The sequence below is a fragment of the Haliotis rufescens genome, unplaced genomic scaffold (assembly GCF_023055435.1).
Source record: "Haliotis rufescens isolate VD_foot unplaced genomic scaffold, xgHalRufe1.0.p SCAF_2, whole genome shotgun sequence".
Taxonomy (NCBI): domain Eukaryota; kingdom Metazoa; phylum Mollusca; class Gastropoda; order Lepetellida; family Haliotidae; genus Haliotis; species Haliotis rufescens.
In genome coordinates this window covers 75,043,691-75,070,260 of record NW_025963890.1, presented here as the reverse complement: position 1 = coordinate 75,070,260, position 26,570 = coordinate 75,043,691, and the positions used below count along the sequence as shown (strand labels likewise).

Genomic DNA, 26,570 nt, shown 5'->3' with positions numbered 1-26,570 from the left:
AAGATACCACCAGGAACTTGGAAGACCTGATACCAAAGGAACAACTGATCGTAAACACTGCTGACAAGACAGATAGGACAATGTTCATAATTGAACAAATGATCTTGTTAACAATGCTGCATAAACTTGGCACAAATCCCCTACAGCAAAGATCTCTCTTCTAATCAACAACCTGCACCAGCCCCTCCAGCAAAGCCAGTCAACTTTGCTCTTTAATAATGTTCTTCCTTTGCGGTAGTGCTAAAAGAATTACTCAGTGATCTGGAATCATGTGTCAGTTTACTGGACAAGCTTAATAAAATATTTCAAGTTATCTGAAATCGTTCATAAAGAAGCATTCATGTGACATGCTTCCCTTGAACCAAAGTCCTTTCAGCTGAAAGGTAAGGTTACAACTGGCCATGTTTTCAAATGAAATTTGTTCATCCAACAGGGATGTGAAATTTCATCTCTTGTAGAATTGTTCTTTTATCTGAAAGGTTATCTTACAACTTGCCATGCCGGACACGTGAAAGAATGAATAGTTTCATTAACGACAAACTACATGCACCTGAAACTCTCACCTGAAGCTTTTTCGTAGTCCCACAGGTGTCACTGAAATCCGTGGCACAAACAGCTGATTGGGTCGCTTGTCGTGTCCAGCCATTTCTCCAGTGGATAAAAACCGAATTCGACGTCCTCTTCCCCAGCGTGGATGGGCAAAGGTTGAATCTTCGTTGGTTATCAAATCCTGAAAATACGAAGATTTGTAACTGACGACAGATGTTGGTCGTATATTGATGGCAATCAATACCGACTGAGCACGGATAGCGTATCTCTCGCAGCCACAACACTGATGTTGGAAGTAAGTTCCTGCAGTAGACTTTCAGATCACATATGATATGTATTTACAGGTAGTACAAGTAATCCAATTAGGTGCCGCGTCGTCAAGTACTGTCGCCACTGAGGGAATGACATTGATTTTTCATACAACACACAGTTCAGTGATATCAGGTGTAATACGGTAAGGTCGCTTTGTGCCGGTATTCCATTCGGGTACTCTTCGCCAAATTCGACCCTCTGAAGCTATGAAATATTAAAACGAAATGTAGGTGAAACTTTCGTCGCAACAGGGCGAGTCACGGAACAGTAACTTTTGCAACTCGGATCCGTCGATTAATTCTTGGCGTCGCATCAACTGACATGTTTGTCTTGGTCAAGTCTTCAAATTGACAGGGGACCGATGACCCTTCTGCGACTACTGGTCGTCTGCTCGAATGATGCATCCATTCATTCCCAAAGAGATTAACAAAATGGGTTCAGTGTCTCTTATAATCCCGCGTGAATTGCCAAGAGACAGTGAAGCAGACGACAATGGTCGTGTCATCAGTTGGCACTAGCGACCAGCCGACTGTCTCCGTCATGCAAGCGGCACCTGGGGGCGGAGGAATATAGAAAAACGGGATTTGTCTCATAAACTCATTGCTACATTGGTCAATTTGGCGCGAATCTTTATCGTTGCTTAAAACAGATTCTTTGAGGGAGGCATTGTTGTGTTTTTTTCGACGAAACTCTTGCTGTGCAATCGGGTGGATTAATAGAAGCGATTGTCAAGTCTTGTAGGATTGAATCGCTGGATTCACATTATTACGGTAAATGGGAGAAGAAATAAGTTTGCGAAGTTGACGTGTGTAGAAGCCAATAAGCTAAGAAAAGTGGGATCGATCAAGTACGGAACCGGAGCTGTTAATGATAGCTAGCGGACTTCAATCACACGCGAGCAGCACGAGCCACGTGCAAGACGCGAAATCAACGACTCCACGAAGAATCTGGAAATAACACTATCTGTGGATGGCGCACAATGCTGACGATTGATACGAACGGGAAGCGCTGATTTATCCTGTCAAATATCTGTCTGTTGGACGATTTTAGGACTGCAGCTATTTCTAAACGGCGAAGACAGCCAATGTAGTAGTTTAAATTGATAGTGAATGGCATCGTTTCGTGACAGTAGATACATAACAATGTCGTTTGTCAACAATGATCGGTGTTTCCATTCCAGCAAAGAGGTTGTCAACGACCAACAAGCATACGGTATTGTCTCATTTGCAGCGCGTGGCCTCGAACCTGTTGCACGGAATTTACTTCTTGGCGCAAATCGTCAGCAACACAATCGGCCAATTCAATAACAGCACCATCGTCCTCAGTGAGTGAATGAGAGGGGTTGACGCTTGAGCAATCTTTGATTTTGAATAGCTGCATCTAAACTGTCCGGCAAAATCAAGTGCACAACCGTATTTGATGGTGGCAAATAATTAAACAAACAAGAAATGTGTATTTAATGGTGATGTATTTGAAACCGGTATCATAGTTGTGTTTTGGACCTTACTGTTTGAAGTGTTTCGGGGACTGTTTTCAGCATAGTAACGTTTTGATAACGTACGTACGTTTGTTTGTTTGTTGTTCAACGCCGCACTCAGCAATATTCCAGCTCTATGACGGCGGTCTGTAAATATTCGAGTCGGGACCAGACAACCCAGTGATTGGCATCATGAGCATTGATCCACGCAATTGAAACACGATGACATGCATCAACCAAGTTAGCGAGCCTGGCCACCCGATCCCGTTAGTCGCTTCTTACGACAATCATAGTCGCCTTTTAGGGCAAGCGTGGGTTTCTGAAGACCTATTCTACCCCGGATCTTCACGGGTCACATATTCATAAGAAAGCGGTCGGTGAAACCATGGTTGAAGGTTTCACAACGGAGTCCCACCGTTGATGTGTTCTAATCCAGGACACCCTAGAGAACCCCGCACGCCCATTTAATCCCCTCGCGCGACTTCACACAGCGCCAACAGTAGGATTCCAGGTCAGAATAAATCCAGTAACCCCTGCTTGTCGTAAGAACCAACAAATAACGATGTGGTGCGTGGGATGTGTGCCCTTAATGTCAACGCTGATGGGGGCGGTCGGGTAGCCTTGTGGCTAAAGCGTTCGCTCGTCACGCCGAAGACCCGGTATCGATTCCCGACATAGGTACAATGTGTGAAGCCCATTCCTGGTGTCCCCGCCATGATGTTGCTGGAATATTACTAAAAGCGGCGTAAAACCACACTCACTCAACGCCGATGAGCCCCGCCCACACCCGGAGATTAACTTGACTACATGGTATATATAGCTGGACTATTGCTGGTTGCGGCGTTAAACAGTATTCATTTACTTGCCCTATTCTCCCCGACGACGACTCTCGACAAGAAAGGCTCCTTTTCAAAGCATGATATGCTCATTAGTTTGGCGGAAAGTCGATGTACTATTTAAATAATTCAACAATTCAGTAATGAAGGTAGATATTCTATAAGTTTTAAATAAATAACAAGCGGTAGATTATGTTTCTATGGCAACACAAACAGAAACCATTCCGATTCCTGACAAGACAAATGGAGTTAGAGTAAAATGATAAAACATATATGCCTTCGATAACCTTTGCTTTTATTTCCTACTCTACGTGCGTTTCATAAGCAAAACGGGGCGGTGGGGTAGCCTAGTGGTTAAAGCGTTTGCTCGTCATGCTGAAGACCCGGGTTCGATTCCCTACATGGCTACAATTTGTGGAGCTCATTTCTGGTGTCCAACGCCGTGTTATTGCTGGAATTTTAAAAGCGGCTTAAAACCATACTCGCACATACGCAAAACTGGCGGTGGGCTAACCTGGTTGTTAACGAGTTCGCTGGTTGTTAACGTCCTCACGCCCTTGTTCGATTCCCCAACTTGGGTACCAATTGCAATGAGCCGTGATATCCCGGGGACATTGCTAAATTCGCCGTGAAGTCACACGCATTCTTACGCAAATCACGCCTATGTATGCTCATTTAAGTTTGATGCACTCATTTTCAAGTCTCTTGGGGCTATCATGTCGCCGGGAGGCTTTTTCTGACTTTTTGTGCCGCGAAACATTAATGGTGTTCAAGTGCACCGATGATTAACATCACAAGAACTTCATTCTTACTGTGAATGAGTTGGGCTTAACGCCGCTTTGAACGGTATTCCAGTTATATCGCGGCGTGTCAGCTTAATGTGGGAGGAAAGCCCGAAGTGATGCAGGTCTCAGACGTTTACCAGTTCGGTGAAACCCACGAGCACGGGTATGGTGCTGACAAACCTAGAAACATAATCGGGGCGAACCGTAATTCAAACCCACGATCTGGTGTGTCCAAGGGACGAAACTCTGCGCAGCAAATTACGGCGCCTGAGACGACTGGGCCACCCGTGACCCCTCTTTCTATGTAAGGAGGTAAAACTTTTATTTTACTATAGCTGGAATATGGCAGAGTGTGGCATTAATCAACAAACATCAACCCTCAGTCTCTACTGTACAAAGTCTAGCTGCATCGCCAATTCAGAACAAATATACCATGTGGTGTCTCCTTGGGCAAGTGACTTTGTGCGAAAGGTGCCTCTATTCACTCAGCGGTGAATGGGTTCCCGGTAGGTTAAGATGGCAATGTTGTTGTTAATCTTCTAGCGCCTAACAGGCAACTTGGGTTGTATACTCCCCTGGGAGCTGAGAATGACTGTTAAGTGCACACTGTTCCAGTGGCCGGATTAATACTAGCGCTTTGAGCATGCCCCTGTGTAAGCACAATATAAATGGCCTATTATTGTTGTTGTTGTTGTTGTTATTAAAATAAAAAATGCAGCAAAGAGGGTTTTAGTGATACTGGCACAGTCAGACTGGTTAAGCTCATCATCAGCTCAGGGCCCTTGTCCCCTCTACACGCAGCCAGACAGTGAATGGGACTTCTACCAGGAAGCGCGGCCTTGTCAAACCCACCCAGAACTTTTCGGAGAATGTGAAGACTCCCCAACACTGCAGCCTTCTGCATTACCCAGATTGTGAGAAAGGCTGTATTCCTGGTAGCAAACCCGAGTACTCTCCCAATGTCAGCCAACAAATTGGTAAGTATCAAACCTAAGGCACCGAGAACAATGTGGAGTCGCACAACTTGGTACTTGGGATGCAAGCGTGACATTTCGAAAGCGAGGTCCCTATGTTTGCCATGCCTGAATCTTGTCAATCACATTAGTGTCAAAAGGGACAGAAAATTCAATAATATAAATGATTTCATTATTATTAGTAGTAGTAGTAGTAGTAGTAGTAGTAGTACCACGCAGCGGCTTAAGGAACGGTACATCATGTGTACTGGTGTGTATTTACTTCATATTAAAATGGATGGCGTCAATCACATCTTATACTAATGGTATGGTCACAACTCCCTGTAATCAGTCACTCGGATAGTTCTCATTCAGTTGATGGCTATACAAAACATTAAGCAGACATGATGATTTAGCGTTTGAAAGGATTTCGAAGAAATAATTGCATACTGTTTCTACTAGGAGTGACGGGAGTGAACGGAACGCGACAGGTACTGATTCCGAACTGTGGCTGACACATTGAAATTGTCAGTCCCTAAAGAGGGTTTACGTTTTCAACTGTAATTACATATATATGCTGCCATATCACGGACAACTGAGAATGAGTTCCACAAGTTAGCAGATGGCATCCCTACAAGTGCAACGCGTCCCGATTCCCAATGTAAACCGACTCCTACAAGGGATACATGGAGGCTTATTTGGAACCTATTGTTTAACAGGGCCCATCGTCACCTCCACGGAGGTCGATTCCCAATATAAGCCGACTTCACGTAGTACGCATCTTTTCTAGGCAAGGGCGTTAACTGACTATAAAAGTTCAGTTTCCTCCTTTGCCAAATTAGGCTGGGATTCCGGAGTTACATTTTGGCTTGATAAACGAGTCTATGCATAGTCCTAACAAAATCGCAAAACGAACTAGACATCCGGTTCGGAAACAACATCGATTTCAACGTGCAGATTTCGGTCGACTACAGGATTTGCAAAGGATGTGTACAGACAACTTGGCGTCGACAGATGGTTTGCAAATCTTTTCATGTTTTTAATTAAGGTGCCAAAGTGCTTTGATGCAGTTCGCGGGGTAAGACCCGTTTTATTACAATATAGATCTTGATTAGCGATCGGATCTTCGTGACTTGGCGCCGCCATTTTGTTTGAAGCAAATGCAAGTGATGTGAGAGGTGGAATCTGATTGGTCAATGGAAGGGACATAACTCGTAATAGCCACTGGTGGCGCTACGATCGATCCTGAAAGTTCGGCAAGGGTGGAAACCGGACTTTTACAGTCAGTGAGCGCTCTTGCCTCGGGAAGATTCGTAGTACGTGGAGTCTTGTAGGACTCGAACGCGAACCTGTTGCGTGATTAGCGTTGCCTCTCCGCGACGGCCTATTTCCTATAAACTATCGCGGGCATGCATGACATGCAATCTCATTAAAATCAGAACTCAGTTCTCGCTACCGCTAAACAAACATCTGAGGACATCCCATTAGGGGTCACGTCAGAACGACCTTTCAGCCGACCAATCAGAGCATCGCTTACCAGATTATGAAAGCGACTGTCGGAATGTGATTTCTAATCATGCAACCTCGAAAACTTAACTCCGAGCGATAGTTACGGGTTTAACGACTGAATCCATACAATCTAAAATTTAGACCATCTCTTAGCCATTCCAGAATGTTCTTTTGTTCAGGTTTCAAATTTGTAATCAAGAATTTGTCAAAATATGTTTCGAAGCGTAGTCGCCAATTTGAAATAAGTGCCGTAAAGCACGAGAAAGCTGCCTTCTGATTGGTCATTCCATTGGTCGGTCAAAGTTCGCGCAAGGTCGGTCTGACGTGACCCGTAATGGGATGTCCTCAGATCTTTGTTTAGCTGTAGCGAGAACTAAGATCTGATTTTAATGAAATTGCCATGACATGCATCAACTAAGGCAGCTAGAATGACCACCCGATCCCGTCAGTCGCTTCCTACGACAAGCATGGGTTGCTGAAGACTTATTCCAACCCGGATCTTCAGGGGTTGCGTTATTGTAACACACATTTGGGCAGCGCTTTAGTACAGTTTACGTGTCGGTTACCAAATAAAGGCGAACTTTGTAATAGAAATATAGAAAATAAGATATTACTGGCATAGACGTAATCTTTCAGATCTTAAATGAGCCAAAGGGATTGGATTTCAATTAATTAAATTGACAAACTTTGCTGATGGCCGTCCAAGAATTATTTGCAATATCGGCGTCTTTGTAATGGCGTGTAGACATGGATGTTTCTGTTCTACAAGAATTAATAATTCTTCATTTATTTGTGATGTTGGCATCGTTATTTCTTCAAGAAAGACTTATTTGTCAAACCATGTGTTTTCTTTTCACCCGGAAATTACATCATAAAAAGGGTATTTCCCAAAGCGTCGGGACAGCAAGCAGTAAAAAATCTCTTCTTTTTTGTGATTGAAACATATTACTGCCGTCGCTGCGCTTCGTTAATTAAGGCAGTTTATCTTAAAACTACAAGCGATTTTTTCTTTGCAGTCGACGCTCTGGTATTGTGTGGGCGGGCTTAAATCGACCCACAAGCACGAGGAAATGTAGACATGCAGGGACTCGAACGCGAACTTACTGCGTGTCGAGCGCGTTGCCCCTCAGACTGGTACAAACAGTAACGTATCTCCGCATGTCATGAAACTTACACTCTATCTCGCGTTATAATTAGCGTGTGTATGTAAATGCTCGCTCACGTAGGCCTTCGGGTTTGTAGGTCACTGATGTAAAACAAGCTAAAAGCTAAACCCCAGTACGTCAGTGCCTGTACACACACGACTGCCTAAATATACGGACTGAATATCACCATTACATAGCCAAAAGATAACATCTCACATTTAAACATTCACAGATATCAGTTGACCAACTCTCGGAAATCAAAGAGTGAACTGCCGTTTCCTCACATTAACGGTTTGACCCGTGAACTCCTAACTGCGTATGAATGAGTTATGTCCTGGTGGTTAGGATATGTCCCCTATATTCGTACACGGGCCCTTTAACACTACTTACGTCAGTTTTTACTTGCAGCGTTCTCAGGTTCGTCATCTCCTCCACCGACGCCAGACGAAGCAGACGACGTCGTCTCAAACTGGACATCGCCGACGGTAAAGCCTCCGCAGGTCTGGGGCCCTTCTCGGAGATATTCAAGGCATCCATGGCGTAGAATTTGGGAGACAGGGTTCAGAGCTGTGAACTTGCAGACGACAATCTAGGGCGAGAAAACAGCTTGAATCCCACAGGCTAGTGTTGAGTTATTATAAAATGTCCCCTATCCTATCCGCTTCGCGCCCCACTGCACAACGTGTAGCACATCTGAGGTCATGTATGACAAGCACCTGTACGCGTATCAGACAACCCCGTGAAATCCTCCCGTGTTTATAAACACAACCAGAAATGGGGATGATACATCGGAAACAACCTTGGTGCTAACCAACAACCTGTTTTACTTCCAATGTGATGACAGGCGAACTACACCATCCACTATATGGCATGTGTATATCCTTCTTGATACAGGTCAAATATTTCCTCAGCTTTACAGGAACCTGGTGGTAAATAACAGTTTTTCTTTCGATGCTATTACACGTTTTTCTAATTTAATCTGCGTTAATGAGAATTTGTATTAAATAATGAAATCCGAGTCGGATGAAAACTCTCCCTCTGCGCCAAATGTTCCAGCCTGAAGTTTTTCTCTGTGACTGAGAAAGCAATAGCTATTTGAACCTTGGCATCGACTGGATTAGTTTTTGTCCATATGTCAGATTCCACTGCAAATTAAATATCTGATTGCAAAATGCTGGGCAGAGGTCTGGGAAGGAAGAAATTCTCCCGTCGTATCATCCAAACTGTCTTTACGAGATAATAAAAGCAATAATAAACACATGTTTCAAAGAGAAATGTATCTATTTAAAAGGGGTAAAATGCGATGTAACTTGAATATCGGTTTGTATGACCGGTTTACGTTTCTCTGCTCTTATTTCAAAGGAGGTTATTGCACTTATATAGCGACGTGTGTGTGTGTGTGTGTGTGTGTGTGTGTGTGTGCGTGCGTGCGTGCGTGCGTGCGTGCCTGTGTGTGTGCGTGTGTGTGTGTGGCTGCTTGTACTGGTCCGGACTGATGCCGATTAATAGTGCTAGCCCACTGACATATGCTGCAGTTCAACATGATTACCCCACTCAGAGACAGTATACTGACTCCGAGCCGACCAGTCCTTGTTTTAGCCCCATAATGCCTAGCGCCAGGCAGCGAAACAAGTACCACTTTTTAACGTCGCAGCCGGGGATCGAACCCCGGACCCCGCTCTCTGGGCGGATGTTCAACCACTAGACCAAACAGGCAGTCTATTTCAAAGGCGACCCAGAGCCAAGTCACCTGTACCGCTTTATTTGTGAGCAGAGAGTCGCGTTGCTTAGGTGTGTGCCTGGATTCTATAATAAAGGTTCGAATCCCAGATTCTTCCTGTTTATGATTCTTGGTTTGTTAGCACCATATCCGTGCTCGTTGGTTTCTCCATGGTGGTGAAGTCTTAAGACCTGCATTACTTCGGGTTTTCCTGATCATTTTCACGTTTCCTAATCATCTTCTGAATAATCTTCTCCTGAAAATACTAAAAATATTAATTTGTCCTCAGACTTGTCAAAAACAATCATTCACTGGACCTGCTGGATGCTCAGAAAATAGTATCGTGGTTCCAAAAAGATTTACTGGATCCTTCTTTCGCAGAAAGACACTGTAAGTCCACTTCCTACCCAGCCCCACCACAAAACTTCACCGCCCCCATTCCAACCCTTTCAGATGATTCAGATTTCTCCTTCCCAGTAAAACTGACCACCTTGTTAATCGTCCCAGAAACCCACCTCCTCATCTGATAATGCAGGTCGAGGTTTCAAAATAGCCCATGACTTTATCCTCTAAGGTCCAGGCGAATTAACTGAAGCACAGGTGCCTGTCCGATAAAGCCCGGACTAGTCCACATCACTCTGTTTCTCATCACTCACTATAGAAATCGGGATTTCAGGAACTGCTCTTAAAGAAGTACTATGGTAACGCTGAGCGTGAATTAAAAGAGTAATCGAAGCCTCATATCACCACATGGTAACACCTTTGTATTGAAGCCCTTGGGAAATGTTAAAGTTGAAATGGATGAAGATTCACATCCCCGAGTGCTGATACTCTTTTCCTTGTCAAAGTGTGCCATTTTTGCCATCGAGGAAACCATTAAAGTGTTTGTACAAATGGCTAACAAGTCCATGATCCAAGATGAATTTTGTACCATATATATTTCTACTGATTTTGTCTCCATCTCCGAAGGAAAAAAGATTGGACGAAAGACGCACTCGTGTTCAAATATTCCAGGAAAATCTCTGAAATATGCCCTTTCGGATCAATTTAGCCTTACCTAGACGTGTTGTGTTGTTGTGACTGGAATGTCAATCTGCGTTGGTGTATAATCAATTCGCGAGTTTAATAGGGCAAATGTATAACGCGCAGTTATCTATCCCAGTGTTTGGTTAGCCTTTCTTTGAAATGTTTATGACATGTGTCAAGTTCTTTCAGGTGATTTGTCACCCAGAGCTCGAGACTTCATGAAATTATGAGGGCGTGACGTCACAGAGGAAAGCTGTTGATTTGAGTCATGAGCAAAGCTACTTACACTTCAAACTTGGACGCTGTGAACCCGGAGACAGCGTTGTTGTTGTTGTGAAGGTTTTTGGTGGATATTGATGACTTCGTCTCTACTTCAACAATCAATCTTATTAAAATCAGATCTTACTTCTCGCTTCCGATTAAACCGAGCACATCCTATTACGGGTCACGTCAGAACGACCATGCATCCGACCAACCAGAGCGTCGCTTACCAGATCAGGAAAGTGACAGTCGGAATGTCTTTTCCAAGTATGCAACCTCGAAAGCGTTAACAAACGACCGTTATGGGCTGTACAACTGGTTCAATCAAAGTCATCGTCTATCTCTCGCTTCAAAGGGATAAACATGTGAATGGAAGAGACTGCATAGCCTGTGGGAAGTACTGCCATACCATGTCGGCCATTTATCAGACATTTCTGAATGTTAGTTCGTTCTTTTGTCAAAATATTTTTCAAAGCCTAGCCTGGAATGGACTTCGGGAGTTTGCAACTTGTGCCCCGTTAAAGCTGCTTCTGCTTTTTATGTCGACTTCCTGTCATTTCTTTGGTCAGTTAAAGTTCGCGAAAAGTCGTTCTGACGTGACCTGTAATGGGGTGTCCTCAATTATTTGTTTAACGGTAGTGAGAGCTAAGATCTGACTGTCACTCTCCCGATCTGGTAAGCGCCTCTCTGTTTCGTCGGATGAAAGGTCGTTCCGACATGACCTCAAATGTTGTCAGATCTTTGTATTGCGGTAGCGGGAGACCTAAGATCTGATTTTAAAGGGGCACTGATCTAAAGCATTTCCCCGGGACTGGTTGTTGCCTTTGTTATTGTTTTTTCCCAGTGAGTACCCGGATGTATAGCAGAAATCTAGACTAGTTCGCGACCTCTGCTGCGCCATTCGTAAGCGTATTAGTCACTTTTATGGGAAGTAATAAGGACGTATGGTCACATTGATCAACAAAATGAAATACAGTTTTCGAGATAATAAGGAAATGTAGGTATCTTTGTGGGTACCATCAGTAATGGTGACGATGTTTTGATAAGTCACTTGCTTGGTAATTTTGCGATTTTCGTTAACAATATTTTTACTTGCAACACAAAGTAAATATTTCACCTGAGCATTGCTTTTTTTATAGTGTGTATATTTTTTACAGTCAAAATGTGTAACATTTTAAAATTTATTAAACGCCTCAATATTCATTTATTTTACAAAGTGACTGAAAAACATTTCCATCTGTATTATTATGATAACGAATTCCAAACATTTTGATGTTTAATGTCATCACCAAGAGACTGAAAATGTTACGTTGAAAAGTACGTTTCTATTTTGTTTGGCTTCTAATCCTACATAATAATCTGTTGTGATGTTTTTTGGCCCTTTTGATCGTCTTTAGTCAACCTGGTCAGATTTTTCAGTCAAAATGACTGAAATATTTACACATTTTATAAATTGCCTGAGAGAATCACATTTTACAAATTGACGGTAATATATACAAGCTTTCAAAGGAAAAGACTTGTGAAAACAACGTCTATCGCGCATTTAAGAATTTCCCAACCAAGACGTAGAGGAACAAGAACGAATCTGTTCAATGCTACAGCAAATGAAGGAAAACAAAATGTAAATACCATAATTACAACCTACCAAATTTATGTGTATAAATTTTAGCCAGCTTCCTTGTTCGAGGAATGTATCCGTGAATATCCACACAAAGGAACAATATCCCACTTGTCTGCAGCTGTACAAAGATTATATATATTATAACCCGTGGTCGTTTCTCAACTGATCACTTAGATTGTTTCAGGTGTTTCACATAGGTGTCAAGTCTCAAAGGTCGGCTGAGAAAGCCCACGTGACAACTATTTTCATAACGTCCACGGTTCCTAAAAAATCCATTGAGTGATAGATAACAATGAGCAATCAATCAACGTAATATCAGTTAACCCTTTGAACAAAGTATGTTGCTTTTACATCGGCACTTCACGCCATGATATGAGTGTATTCCCTTTGTTTTAGTAAACCTTGACGTGTAAACACTCACTTTTGACATATCCACTGTGCAAGATAACAGTGATTATTCAATTAACGTAATTTCTGTTAATCCTTTGATGACTAGGAACGATCCGTTGATTTACCAAAAAAGTAAATCAACCTGATCATTCACCTCTTGCTGGGCTGCCACGTGCATATTACATAACACACACTTCACCTCACTTCAAACCTGGATTTAGATTGAATAATTACCCAAGACACAATAAATGCCAAATGGGAACCTTTGTCAGGTAATCTTAGTGGTGCTACCACTAATTGTACCTGTAACAAATTCATTAACTGAGCATCAAGTGAATGACGACAAATACACAAGTGTAGGGTTATACCAGAAAACGTGGATGACAACAAAGGAGTAGTAATCGTATTATCGACGCAATCCGAAATCCGAAAATGCTTTCACTGCATGGATACTTTTTTATTATTATTAAACTATAACCATCTGGGGTATTTCCAAATGACGACATCCGATGAGCTCCGACGTTCTTTTTGTCTGTTTAGGCTGAAGAAATTAATTAACATGCGCCCTTTGTCGAAATCTTTATAGATCACAGTTAACCAATCAGTGTTTAAAAATGCGTAAAAGAAATATTGCTTCCAGCCTCCAAGTTTATTTAGCTGTCCTTGCAGACGGTAGCCCAGTCTCTGGTCACGCTCAGTTGCGTTGCGTATCATCCGGGTACTCACGGGGAAAAAAACAATAACAAAGGCAACAACCAGTTCCGGGGAATGGCGTTAGATCAGTGCCCCTGATTGATTGCTTGTCCACAGAAACTTTTTATTCTTTCATGATTTCATACATGATTTCATTTCACCTAACTAAAAGGTGTATTTCAACCATATGATTTTGGAAAATAATTATGTAAACCAAAATACAAAAGGTACTGCATAATACCGATACACTCCCAGGTAATATTGTGTAAAACAATAGTCAACGGTAATCCAATGTGTTAAACCCATTGGCATTCCACCAAACAATAGTCAAAAGTAAACCTGTGTTATACCTGTAGGGATTTGTCAAAACAACAGTCAACAGTAATCCAGTGTTATACCCGTGGAGTCCGTCAAACAACAGTCAACAGTAATCTAGTGTTATAGCCTGTGGATTCCATCGAACAATAGTCAAAAGTAATCCAGTGTTATACCCGTGGGGATTCCGTCAAACAATAGTCATCGGTAATCCAGTGTTATACCCTGTGGATTCAATCGAACAATAGTCAACAGTAATCCTGTGTTATACCCTGGGGATTTCGTCAAACAATAGTCAACAGTAATCCTGTGTTATATCCCGTGGGGATTCTGTCAAACAATAGTCAACAGTAATCCTGTGTTATACCCTGGGGATTCTGTCAAACAATAGTCAACAGTAATCCAGTGTTATACCCGTGGGGATTTCGTCAAACAATAGTCAACAGTAATCCTGTGTTATATCCCGTGGGGATTCTGTCAAACAATAGTCAACAGTAATCCTGTGTTATACCCTGGGGATTCCGTCAAGCAGTAGTCAACAGTAATCCAGTGTTATACCCCGGGGATTCTGTCAAACAATAGTCAACAGTAATCCAGTGTTATACCCCGGGGATTCCGTCAAACAATAGTCAACAGTAATCCAGTGTTACCCCGGGGATTCCGTCAAACAATAGTCAACAGTAATCCAGTGTTATACCCCGGGGATTCCGTCAAACAATAGTCAACAGTAATCCTGTGTTATATCTCGGGGATTCCGTCAAACAACAGTCAACAGTAATCCAGTGTTTTACCCGTGGAGTCCGTCAAACAACAGTCAACAGTAATCTAGTGTTATACCCTGTGGATTCCATCGAACAATAGTCAAAAGTAATCCAGTGTTATACCCTAGGGGATTCCGTCAAACAATAGTCAACAGTAATCCTGTGTTATATCCCGGGGATTCTGTCAAACAATAGTCAACAGTAATCCTGTGTTATACCCCGGGGATTCTGTCAAACAATAGTCAACAGTAATCCTGTGTTATACCCTGGGGATTCCGTCAAGCAGTAGTCAACAGTAATCCAGTGTTATACAACGGGGATTCCGTCAAACAATAGTCAACAGTAATCCAGTGTTATATCCCGGGGATTCCGTCAAACAATAGTCAACAGTAATCCAGTGTTATACCCGGAGATTCCGTCAAACAATAGTCAACAGTAGTCCAGTGTAATCACGGGGAGGAATAGATCCACAGTACCTAATGTTTACCGTAAGGAAGAACTAAAAGGAAGAAAGGGTGCTAATCATATTTGACATAGTTAATTGTTTGTGGGTCGGCGGTCGCTACTCATGCTGCAAGTCACTGGTTGGACGATCATTACACTATATTTAAGGAATACCTGACAAGGTGTAATATTTCAGTCTAGGGCGAAAACAAAATCACCCCATTAATTCTGCCTAACGAGAATACACATCATCCGACGGTCTGGGAAAAGCATCGTGGTAGTTTAATCATCTGAGCTGCATCAGCAACCGGATATATTGCACGTGTTTATTTAGATTCCGATGTAACTGCCATGTATCCCCTTTCTCTCGACAGCTTTGATTTAAGCCATTCATATGTTGGCTACTATATAGGATCTGTACTAGTTTAGATGGTGACAATAGCACAACACCTACAGACGACTCAAGCAAATTACTGCAATACTCAGTAACATACATTCATTTAGAACCGTGACCAAATATAGATCTGGCACAATGGCGGATTCAGCATTTACATAAGGGAGAGGTCCAATCCAAATCCTCGCTCAATCACTCAGAGTCAGTTTAAATCACAGGGTCACAGGGGGGCGTTTCCACACCTAGAGGGACAAGAGGCAGAGGCTGCTACAATGGTCAAAGGGGAAGAAAGAGTGAGTGAGTGAGTTGAGTTTAACGCCGCTTTTAACAGTATTCCAGTTATATCGCGGCGTGTCAGCTTAATGTGGGAGGAAAGCCCGAAGTGATGCAGGTCTCAGACGTTTACCACTTCGGTGAAACCCACGAGCACGGGTATGGTGCTGACAAACCTAGAAACATAATTGGGGCGAACCGGGATTCGAACCCACAATCATAGGTTTCTGGCGTGCCCAAGGGACGCAACTCTGCACAGCGAATCGCGGCGCCTTAGACGACTGGGCCACCTGTGCCCTCCAAAGGGGAAGAGGATACGGCAACCAAAACACAGCCAGTACTATCCCTACCAAAAGGCACGTACAATTTACCTCCTCCAAACACCATTCCCAACGGTCCAGGTCAAGCAGTTAAACATGCCAAACGCACAACAACAGGCCATGACTGGCGAACGGACACAGACCGGTGTTCAATGCCAAACAACTCAACCGATTTAAGACACGCCAGCATTTCAAGGTCGAAGGTATCGTCACAGTGACAGAAATGATCATACAAATTGACTCCATGATAAAATTAGATGCATACTTCTGCTTACCGATAAGCAGCAAACACAACACTTATCTGAGTTTCGAGTGGAACACGAAAACATACCAATTTCAGTGTCTCCTGTTCGGCCTGACGTCAGCACCCAGGGTTTTATGAAACCAATAATATCGTTATTGAGGCGTCTGGGCATGAGAATCTCCACTTATTTAGTCATGTACAACGTGATAACAACCAATCAGAATCAACAAAGCCTGATCATAGACAGGAACTCCGCAATAGAACTGCTGCAGAAGTAAGGGTTTGTCATGAACTGGAAGAAATCCATGACAGAACCAACGCAACTGATAGAATTTCCAGGTTTTTTAAACTAGACTCCAGAAAATGTTATTAGCCTTACCAGCAGAAACAAAACACGAGAAATTCAGCCAGGAGTCTGTCGAAACAAATAGGGATGTTGACAGCCTGGATTATGGCAATCTCACCAGCTCCACTGCATCACAGGAGTACAGATGTTGAAACCCCAAGCATTGCTCCAACAGGGTCGTTACGACACAGTGACGGTAATCACGGAGACATGCAAGGAGGAATTGAAATGGTGAATGGAACGGCAAGTTGTTCATCAACCCGAGTCCAAACCTTACGATCACAACCGGGAGCCGTTTGTCAAAAGCAGAACACAGGAGGACAATGGAGCCTGTCAGAACAGCAAAACCATATCATCTTTCTGGAACTCAAAGCTTCTAGCCCTACAGACATTTACCAAAGACAAGACAAATACATGTCCATATTCAAATGGACAACAAAACAGCGTAGCCTATATCAACAAGAAAGTCGAGACGAAATCAGTATCACTAGTCAATCAAGCTCAATAGATATGGGAATTCTGCATGAAGAGACTGATTTACCTGACGGCAGAGTACCTCCCAGAGAAAGACAATACCCAGGCGGATTGGGAATCCGGGAGCTGCAAAGACGCCAGCAGTTGGATGCTAAAGAAGTCCATATTCCACCAGATAAATCAGCTGTTGGGCTCATTCCAAGTCGACCTGTTTGCAGACAGGCTAAATCACCAGTTAGACAATTATGTCAGTTGGAGGCCAGATCCTCATTCATGTCAGATCGACGCCTTCTCAGTCCCATGGACAGGGAAACAAGCATACGCGTTTCCCCCTTTTTGTATGATAGGGAGGTGCCTGGCCAAAGTACGGAAAGAAGGATCAACCTTGGTGTTAGTAGCTCCCACCTGGCAGAGTCAACCCTGGTTCCCAGTACTAATGAACATGTTGGTGGAAGAACTGGTGATGCCACCACCGAACCACGATCTGCTCACATCCACAACAGGAGAACCACACCCTCTCGTTCAACAACAAGCGTTGATCTTAGCGGCATGAAAAATATCCGGGAACGCTACCGATCATGAGTTTCAGAATCGGCTGCCACGCTACTCAGTAAGGCCAAGCGTATTGGAACTAGACAAGCTTACAACAGCTCCTGGAAGAAGTGGAGTAGTTGGTATACTGAGAGGGAAGTTAATCCTGTTAACGTAACTCTGGCAGATATGATGAATTTTCTCAGTGACACACCATCAATGGATAAATGTCGGCCATCGCCAAAATTCACCCCAAATTCAACGGCGCATCTGCCGGCCAATGTGAAGCAATCAAGGAGACAATGGCAGCTCTCTTTAATGAAAGGCCTCCTCTCCCAAAATACACAGACACTTGGGATGTAAAGACTGTGCTAGATTACATTTCCAAGTTGGGGCCTAATGAACAACTACCAGACCGCACACTAACCCACAAGTTAGCCATGCTGTTAGCTTTGACTAATGCTAGTCGTGCCTCCGAGCTGCACAATCCAGAGTTCATCAAAGATATAGGTGATACTGTAGACATAACACTAGTTAAACTGACCAAAACCAGAAAGGTTGGATCAAAACCAGACAAACTGACTTTACACTCGTTTGAGCAAGACATACTTAGCCCTATCCTCACTCTCAGGACATACATGTACCTGCAACGCACCAACCAATGGCGCACCAATAAACTAAGACGATGACAGCTTTTCTTAGGATGCACTGCCCCACTCAACCCAGTTGTGACTTGTACAATATCAAACTGGCTAAAGAAAACTTTGTCGGCAGCAGGCATCAACGTAGATAAATTTCAAACGCACTCCACTGGAGCAGCGGCAACGTCAAAAGCCAAAGCTCAAGGCATGTCAGTGGATGAAATCGTTAAATGCGCTAATTGGTCCAAAGCAACTACCTTGAAGAGATTATATGACAAACACATTGATAGAAGCGAAAGGAATTTATTAACTAAAAAAGTTCTCACAACTTAACTTTAAGCCACCGAATTTAGACCTTGTTTCAGTTTACGAAATAAAATGTTTAATTTTATAAGCATGCGAAATGAAATTTTAATTTTGTGAGTAAACTGAAATAAGGTCGAAATTCCACCCACACCCCCCAAAAGAACCGTTTACGATTAAGATAACTTTTGTCTCATTTATTTTGTCAACATTACGTGAAGACCACAGGTCATACATACATCTTAGACATTTACAATCGATTCATTTAATTGACTAGATATATTTGTCTTTCCAGCTGAGACAGCCTCAAGAACCAAACAGCCTGAGGAACAGACGAGCGACAGATTCATGAGAATTCACGCAGATCTTGACAACAGCGAAGTGCACACAACTTGAAGAAAAAACAAACAAGAGACTGTTATTACTTTACAACAGAACCGCCTTCTGTGTTAACCACTGTTCGAGGGGGTGGTGTATGAACATTAGACTTCACCTTGGTGCTGGAGTTATGAACTCAAACAGCAGTCAGCACTCCGTCCTTTACTTTGACCATCACAGACAGAAATAGATTCGTAGATGATTCAACATACCTGGAGTATGTTGAATCTCAGATGCCTGTGGAGTAAACTTTTTGAATCTATATAAAACTTGTTATCTCTTCTCAGAACGAGATCTCGTTTTCTCTCGCGAGACTACGTTAAAAGGCTTATTACTTCCGAAAGTAATCGTATTTAGACCTTATTTAAGTTTACTCACAAAGTTAAAATTATCAATTTAAGCCAATTTAATAATAATATACGTACTGTGTTTATGTTTTTTTGGTAGGGCACACACACACACACACACACACACACACACACTGCAGTTACAGATGCCCCCAGTGGAACCCCCCCCCCCCCCCCCCCCCCCCCCCCCCCCCACACACACACACACACACACACACACACACACACTCCATTTAAAATCCTGGATCCGCGCCCCCTGTTTTGCAGTGAATAGAAGTCACAGTACAAGCAGTGGTGGTCCACCTGACTCTACACTAAATCAGTGATGTAATTTGTTGGAGTTGACATTGTAGAAATCGCAAGGTTTCCGCATTTCCAATTTGTAATGATGTGAGTCGATGAACCAGTGAATGGTTTGAGGTAAACTGCATGTGTTTGATTATTTATCAGATATCCAGTGTCGTCTACTGTGAAGTACTTACTGTTTATATTAAATGAAACAAAATGATTCTCAGCGCTGAATGACGGACTATTTGGTCTAATATTCTCCGATATACATACGTTTCAATTGAACTACTAGTATTTTACTATCGTGGAATCAGCATGTAGTTGGACTGTGCTTTGATGAAACTTTAAGAATCTGATGCCGTTTCACACGGGTGGGGATATGACAAAATATGAATTCGCCTATCTCATTAGGGTCGATGTGGGTGTGTTACTTATCTCCATAACTCCGTTTGGCCTACCCGTCTCAACGCTGGATATCTGCAAGTCTCCCTTTGTCTCACCTGTCTATAAACTAGGTATCTTTGTATTTGAAATTGAAAGCTGCAACATACAACACCATGCACTCCCAAGGTTCTGACGGGCACATAACAAAAAGCATCAGGAACTCTTCCTGTTCATTCATTTCTGCTTACAAGCCAATTACTTCTCTTTGTAAGGGCTTCAACATGAATGTTTTACAGTCCCATTGTGTTTAGAAAAACATGTTTTACAGAGCAGAACTTGTGTGAATATCCGAACAAATTGAGGTTTCCGCCTTGTAGGGTGATGCAGTATGTTCACGAAGACGGACGTATGGTGTTGTTGTAACACCTGCGCTACAATCAATAAACCAATCAATCAAAGACCGATTTTAAGCACAGACTGAAGTAAATACAGCGGATCTTTAAAATACAGCGAAACTCGTAATGCGCCGCCGGGCAAGAGAAAGGACACACACAAGTTTGATGGTGGCTAAAAAGGAAACAGTCAAGAAATCGAACAATAGTTACAATTGTGTATAATTCTAAGAAAACTATCTCCATTACAACATAGACAACATTCTTGTAAGTTGGTTAACATCACGCTAAACATATCTTTAGATTTTCAACAGACGTCCTCTTCACTGTCAGACATCCTAATCAGTTGTTAGGAATACCGCATATCGTTTCAAATACTTCAGCGCATGAGCACTTCTCTTCTACATCCAGTATGTTGGTGGGAGGGACTACTTCCTGGTGTTACAGGGGTACTTTGCTTAGAATTTAGGGCTGGGACGGGTAAATCGGGTACTCGGGTCGCTTGGGTACTGAGTAGGACCCGAGTACCCACAGGACTACCCGGACCCGTGGTTATTCACGTGATATATTGTTTAATGGCAAAAGGTATCTCAATCTCTATGTTTAATTTAAACTACAAGTCACTAATGTTCGTAGTTCTTCCTGACTACTACGCCCATTCCTTCTGACTTTTATATGTTTGAATCAAAATAAAACTTCAGTCAACTTCACTGTATACACCAGATCGTTTCATACATGTATCTAAACACATTTTACCAGAGCTCGGTCAAACATTTCCAAATCGGACAGTTTGTGCCTACCTCTTGAGACCTACAGCAGGTACCCGGGTAGGTTCGGGCAACCTCGTTTGCTGGGATCTAGCATATAGTATTCCCAGATATCTCTCCGTTAATGACATATATGGACACATAGAACCGTTTTAGAAAATCCACAATAAATACCTAACACAAAAATTATACGTGCACTGTAAATACCGTTATATTGGTATTTCAATGACATCTCTGGTCTTGTGACGTTACTTTCGGTTTCTGACGTCACGTCCGTTTCTATGGTCGATCCCATTCGGTTTCAATGGCGTCACTTCCTGTAACCTGATGTTACTCCCTTCTACGAAGTCATTTCCGGTTGAACTGACATCACACTCGGAGCAGGCGATATCTTATGTTGTCGTCACTTGCGCGGAACCCTAGAAAACTTCAAGAAATTGAAATGCGGGCCAGTTGTCAGCCGATGAAGTCCGGAAGCCGGTAGTTGAGATCCAGAGGCAAAACCAGGTTGATAGGGGTGAGTTGATGTAGAGGTTCCTTCTTTGATAGGCATTTAGAAGTTGGAGTACTAAGTAAGGATAAGAATCCATGGATGAACAACTAGAGGTGTAGAGGTGGTGGCCCAGGAAAGTCAGGAATGGCAACAAGTCCCTGTTCCTGGGAGCAGACCTCTCCTCCTCCTCCCCCCCCCCCCCCCCCCCGCCCGCCCCCCCATACACACACACATCAACCCCCCACACAAAAACCCATCCCCTCACCGGTTACTAGGGGTCATAAAAGACAGAGGGGAGAGGGCGTGACGAAGTAGGAGGGGCACGTGAAAGGAATCTCTGCCTGAAGCGACATGTCTAGGGTGGATCTCGAGAAGGAGCTGATGTGAGGATGAACCCCTTGACTGTTCCCGCGAGGTGGATGGTAGACATCTGGATCCTAATCCGTGTAACTTCAGATTGAACAGAGGCGGTCGGGTAGCCTTGTGGTTCAAGCGTTCGCTCATCACGCCGAAGACCCGATTCCCGACATGGGAACAATGTGTGAAGCCCATTTCTGATTTCCCACCCGCGATATTGCTGGAATATTGCTAAAAGCGGTGTCAAAACATACTCACTCACTCTGATGGAACAGCACCGGGGCAGTGATGGGCAGTGTGGGCTACCGACTTCTTGACAAGCTCGGATATCTCAGAGCATGTAAGCAATTTTATAACAAATTTATGTTAGCTCCGATGTCCATCGTCAAGCGATTTATTCTCTTCGTCTACTTGAACTTCGCCATAGAGACGATCATGTTGGTGGAGATGGTGACGTGACGAGACTGTACAAATGATCATCATTAGCTGGTAATTGAGCAACCGCATGACGGTCAAGGTAGATGACTTCCCTGACGACCGCGACTTCGGAGATTTTGATGAAGACACATGGGACCGTCGATGATCCCTGGATCGGGGACATTCGCGCCAGTTGAGCACCAGTTGAGCACCAGTTGAGCTCTGCTCGACAGAGGAAACACTGATTGATAACGAGGTTCTCCGACAACCATGGCGTGGCCACATCCCTGGTAGACAGTGGTTGGTGAGTCCATTGTCCCAAAGTACGTTTTAAAATACTACCTCCGCAACTGTTAACGGCAGAAATGGTACAACGTAAATATAGTTGTCTTTAATAGTCTAGGCTAAGTCTACACAAATACGTGTGCTAAAATAACTTAAACAAATCCAGGTGTTTGGCTGAGCGCTCACAAGAAAGAAGTGACGAGTTCCCCGCTCTGCGCATGCGCTGAGGCATATGGCACGCTAAGCGTTTTATCTAACAACTGATTACGGTGACTGAGAGTGAAGAGGACGTCTGTTAAAATGTAAGTTGTTTTTTTGGTGTGATGTGTGATTGCAGAAAGTATTGGCTATGATGGCATAGAAGTAGGGCTTTCGGAGGAATTATTGTTATACGATGGTGATGTATTGATATGGGTATTGTTTTTTGGACCTTACTTTGCGGTGTTAGTGTGACTGTTTTAAGCCTCGTAACGCTTTAATAACGTTTGTAATTTTTGGGTCAAATCCAATTTTCAAGTGTAAACTTTCTTTTGCTGGGCAAGTCGACGTTACTTAATGGTCCATACTGAATCATTATCGACATCCGCGTGTCTCGAACTACGGCCAAGTCGATCCATGTCGTAGGATCCCTAGGGTTTCCAGGTGCAACATAGAACCGTTTAGACGTAAAAAAAAGTATGGTAAAGTGTGGTACAGATGCAACCATACCACAGCAGGTGCTGTCAGATATTTCAGAGTTTCAGAAGACCAGTGTCTGTTTTGTTCAATCAAGATTGTTGAGCACAGAACAGAAAAGAGTTTATTTATGAAGACTTGGGCTACTAGCCCCTCATCTTATATTTACAAATTCAATAACATATAAAATACTTCTTAGTATAAACATGATTTTATATATTTTGTCATGTACATTTACTGTTTTACTGTTACATCTTGAGACTATCTTGACTATCACACAACACAACGTTAACACGGCCATGCGGTTTGACCTTTGTATTCACCATAAAAAAACGTTTTTACCTTTGCTTCCCGAGGTATTATGTCGGTGACGAAACTAGTCGAGTGAATCCGAATGTGTGACACCCTTGCCTACAGTACCTGGGGAAGACTACTGAAAACCGATCAAAAACGAACTATATACGTTAAATAATTGAAACATGTATCGTGAAGTGACGCTGAACACTGTAACCGTAATATTCAACCTTTTACTAAGATCCTGTCATTCAACCAGGTTCGAATGAATATGAATGTTGTTTAACACTGCATTATCACGGCTACATCACAGCGGACAAACTGAAAAACTGAGCACCTAGCCACGCCATCGGGGACGATGACGCGCAATCAGCCAAGTGACGGAGCCTGACCATCCGATCCCCTTCTACTCGTCTCTTACCACAAGCATGAACGAGGGACCTATTCTGACCGGAAGCAGCACAGGGCCCAGGTACGGCTGCAATACAATGTCACGCGGTACCCCCGGGAAGATACACCCACCAATGCCTTGTGTCATCACTGTTTTATAGTGATGCATAAACACATGCTTATGATATGGTCGGAATCATACAATGGATATTTATTATGGTTATGGAAAGGTATTTTGTCGCATTAATATACATAATCTGTCTGCGAAAGACGGACACAAGTCAAGACATTGTGTTAATTGTGTTAACGCATGCCTGGACACTTAACGTATTTCAGAAATACCATTCTTCGATTTTTTAGGATGTTTTCTTTTTAAAAACCTGTTTTGAAATGATCACTGAAGATTTCCATCGCACTGTAACAGTGTATTCACCTTACTCATAGGCTCCGCACAATGGACCTTTTTTTATTTCGGAAAGGTTTTGTCGCTTTTATTTAGTAAGCCATAACACGCTCATGAGGCCAAGGCGACCGAGATTTGTACTTGATAAGTGCAGATTACATCTCACTAGGTGCAGGCTTAATGCAGCGTTGTCGCTTCGCCCGCTTCTAACCAGTCACTTAACACAGCAAGGAAACGCCAATTCAATTTTCAAGCGTACGGACTTTATTTATTCAACACTTGACTCGACTCTGTACAATCCCCGGGTCACAGTTAGTTGACTGCGGGGCATATGTAGCACAAAACAAGTGGCGTCGCATACTATCACTGTTTACTTACATGAATTTTACATTGTGTGTTCTGAAACCGAGCTGTCAAACTAATGTTTGCCTTGAAGTGAGCGACGGTGAAGACGGGTTGGTGAGAGACTGTCATGACATTAAGACAACATTGCGACATGACATTACTCAAAGAATAACCTACGGACTGCGGCCGTTTAATGATTATCTGTTGTGGGTGAATAGGTGTTCCAATGCTAAACGGTATCAGCGGGACCCCTGAACATCCGAGGTAGAATAGGTCTCCAGCAACCATACATCCTTGTCGTAAAAGACGACTACGCTTGTCGTTGGAGGCGACTAAGGGGATCGGCTGGATCATGCATAGATGGATGTACATGATGTCAGTCACTGGATTGTCTGGTCCAGACTCGATTATTTACAGACCGCCGTCATTTAGCTGGAATATTGCCGAGTGCAGCGTTAATCGCTTGCTTGATTGATTGACTGTTTTGTTGACCGATTTGTTGATTGGTTGTGCATAGGTTGGTTTGTTTGTTGGTTGTTCAATAGGTTGAATGAGATCTGTTTTCATGTTTAGGTTAAAACTAACAAAGTGACGAGGACGTAACTACATAAATCCGTGTCTGTGCGAAGTCAGCATAAAACAAAGGCAATTCAATTCAAAACTGACTCCGACAATCACTCTTCTGTAGCGCACGGTTGACTCGGCAAGCATCCCTGATACACTTGTATCAACCAACATTCTGTTCCTCTCAACAGACAAAATATGTTAACCTCTTCCCGTAGAATTGAAACATACACCGAGATCTCGTTTACTTTGTATTCCCTGGCCCTCTGAAGATAGCATCGTTGACTGGCGGGAGACATTATCGCGCCTCAACACACAGCCTGCACGACTGTCCGTGGCTGCTAAGTCGGCCATTCAAGAAGGGATACCTGAAGCGCGATGTCACTAACTGGTCAAATGTTTCTAACGGTCAGCGTCTGCAGGGCGGGTAACTGTGTTATTTTCTTTCTCAAATACACTTAGGGCTGGTCATATATTTTTCTGGGAGAGTTCTTGCGTGCGTATGTGCGTTCTACTAACTAATTAGAACATCTAGAGCTTGATCAACCACCAGTTTTAACGCCACTTTTAACAGTATTACAGTTATATCACGGCGTGTCAGCTTAATGTGGGAGGAAAGCCCGAAGTGATGCAGGTCTCATACGTTTGCCACTTTGGTGAAACCCACGAGCACGGGTATGGTGCTGACAAACCTAGAAACATAACAGGGGCAAACTCGTAGCGACTAACGGGATCGGGTGGCAAGGCTCACTGACCTGGTCGGTGCATGTCATCATATCCCAGTTGCATAGACCGATGCTCATAATGTCAATCACTGGATTGTCTGGTCCAGACTCGATTATTTACCAACCGCCGTCATTGTGCTGGAATACCGCTGTGTGCGTTGTTAAACAACAAACAATCAAACAAACCCACGATCATAGGCTTCTGGCGTGCCTAAGGGACGCTACTCTGCACAGGGAATTGCGGCGCCCTTAGACAATAGGGCCACCGTGTCCTAGGACCTATCTAGGAGTGCCGTATTGAAGGAGTATCGCTGTAAGAGTGAGTGAGTGAGTTATGTTTGAGAACGAGCAAACGCTGTAACCACAACACTGCCCTCGGCATCACATTTCGCTAACTGCATCTTCACGAGTACTTTAGTGGTTGATAGCATGAGCAACGGTCACGTCGTCGGGATACGATGACACACAAACAGCCAGGCCTTCCATTGTCAGCACATCTACATAAGTAACTTGTATCATTATGTTGATGTATCACATACAGCCTCAGGAATCTTTGTAATTCAATATTTAAATATTTAAGGACGTAAACCGAAAAAAACAGAAAGCACAATACCTTTGTCAAACTGTACCACAAAGACAGGAAATACGTTGTGTATCTGTTGATGCTGTGGTCAGTACAACAGTAAACTGTAGTTGGGGTTATGTGTAGCTACGCTGTCTTATCGGCGTCACATTAGAAGTAT

At 43.2% G+C, this 26,570-nt stretch overlaps 1 protein-coding gene across 2 annotated transcripts; it reads right to left on the bottom strand.

Moving 5' to 3' along the window:
• Positions 1 to 557: 557 nt before the first annotated feature.
• On the bottom strand, positions 558 to 26,570 carry LOC125381902. Of its 2 annotated transcripts, XR_007222126.1 has the most exons (4): positions 26,441 to 26,570; positions 23,449 to 23,539; positions 7,957 to 8,155; positions 558 to 730 (listed from the first exon to the last, which is right to left on the bottom strand). XR_007222126.1 is itself a non-coding variant. In XM_048399260.1 (3 exons), the coding sequence occupies exons 2-3, from the start codon at positions 8,101 to 8,103 to the stop codon at positions 560 to 562; spliced, it is 318 nt and encodes a 105-aa protein (XP_048255217.1). In that variant the 5' UTR covers positions 8,104 to 8,155; positions 26,441 to 26,525; the 3' UTR covers positions 558 to 559. The 2 variants fall into 2 exon arrangements, 1 of the variants encoding a protein (XP_048255217.1); XM_048399260.1 differs by lacking the exon at positions 23,449 to 23,539 and having other exon boundaries at positions 26,441 to 26,525.

Bases quoted from the DNA above. Each gene is read 5' to 3' on its own strand.
- LOC125381902 (XM_048399260.1), bottom strand. From the start codon at position 8,103: ATGGATGCCTTGAATATCTCCGAGAAGGGCCCCAGACCTGCGGAGGCT. The intron at 731-7,956 runs GTAAGTAGTGTT...TCGTATTTTCAG, and splicing joins CGCTGCAAGTAAAAACTGAC to GATTTGATAACCAACGAAGA.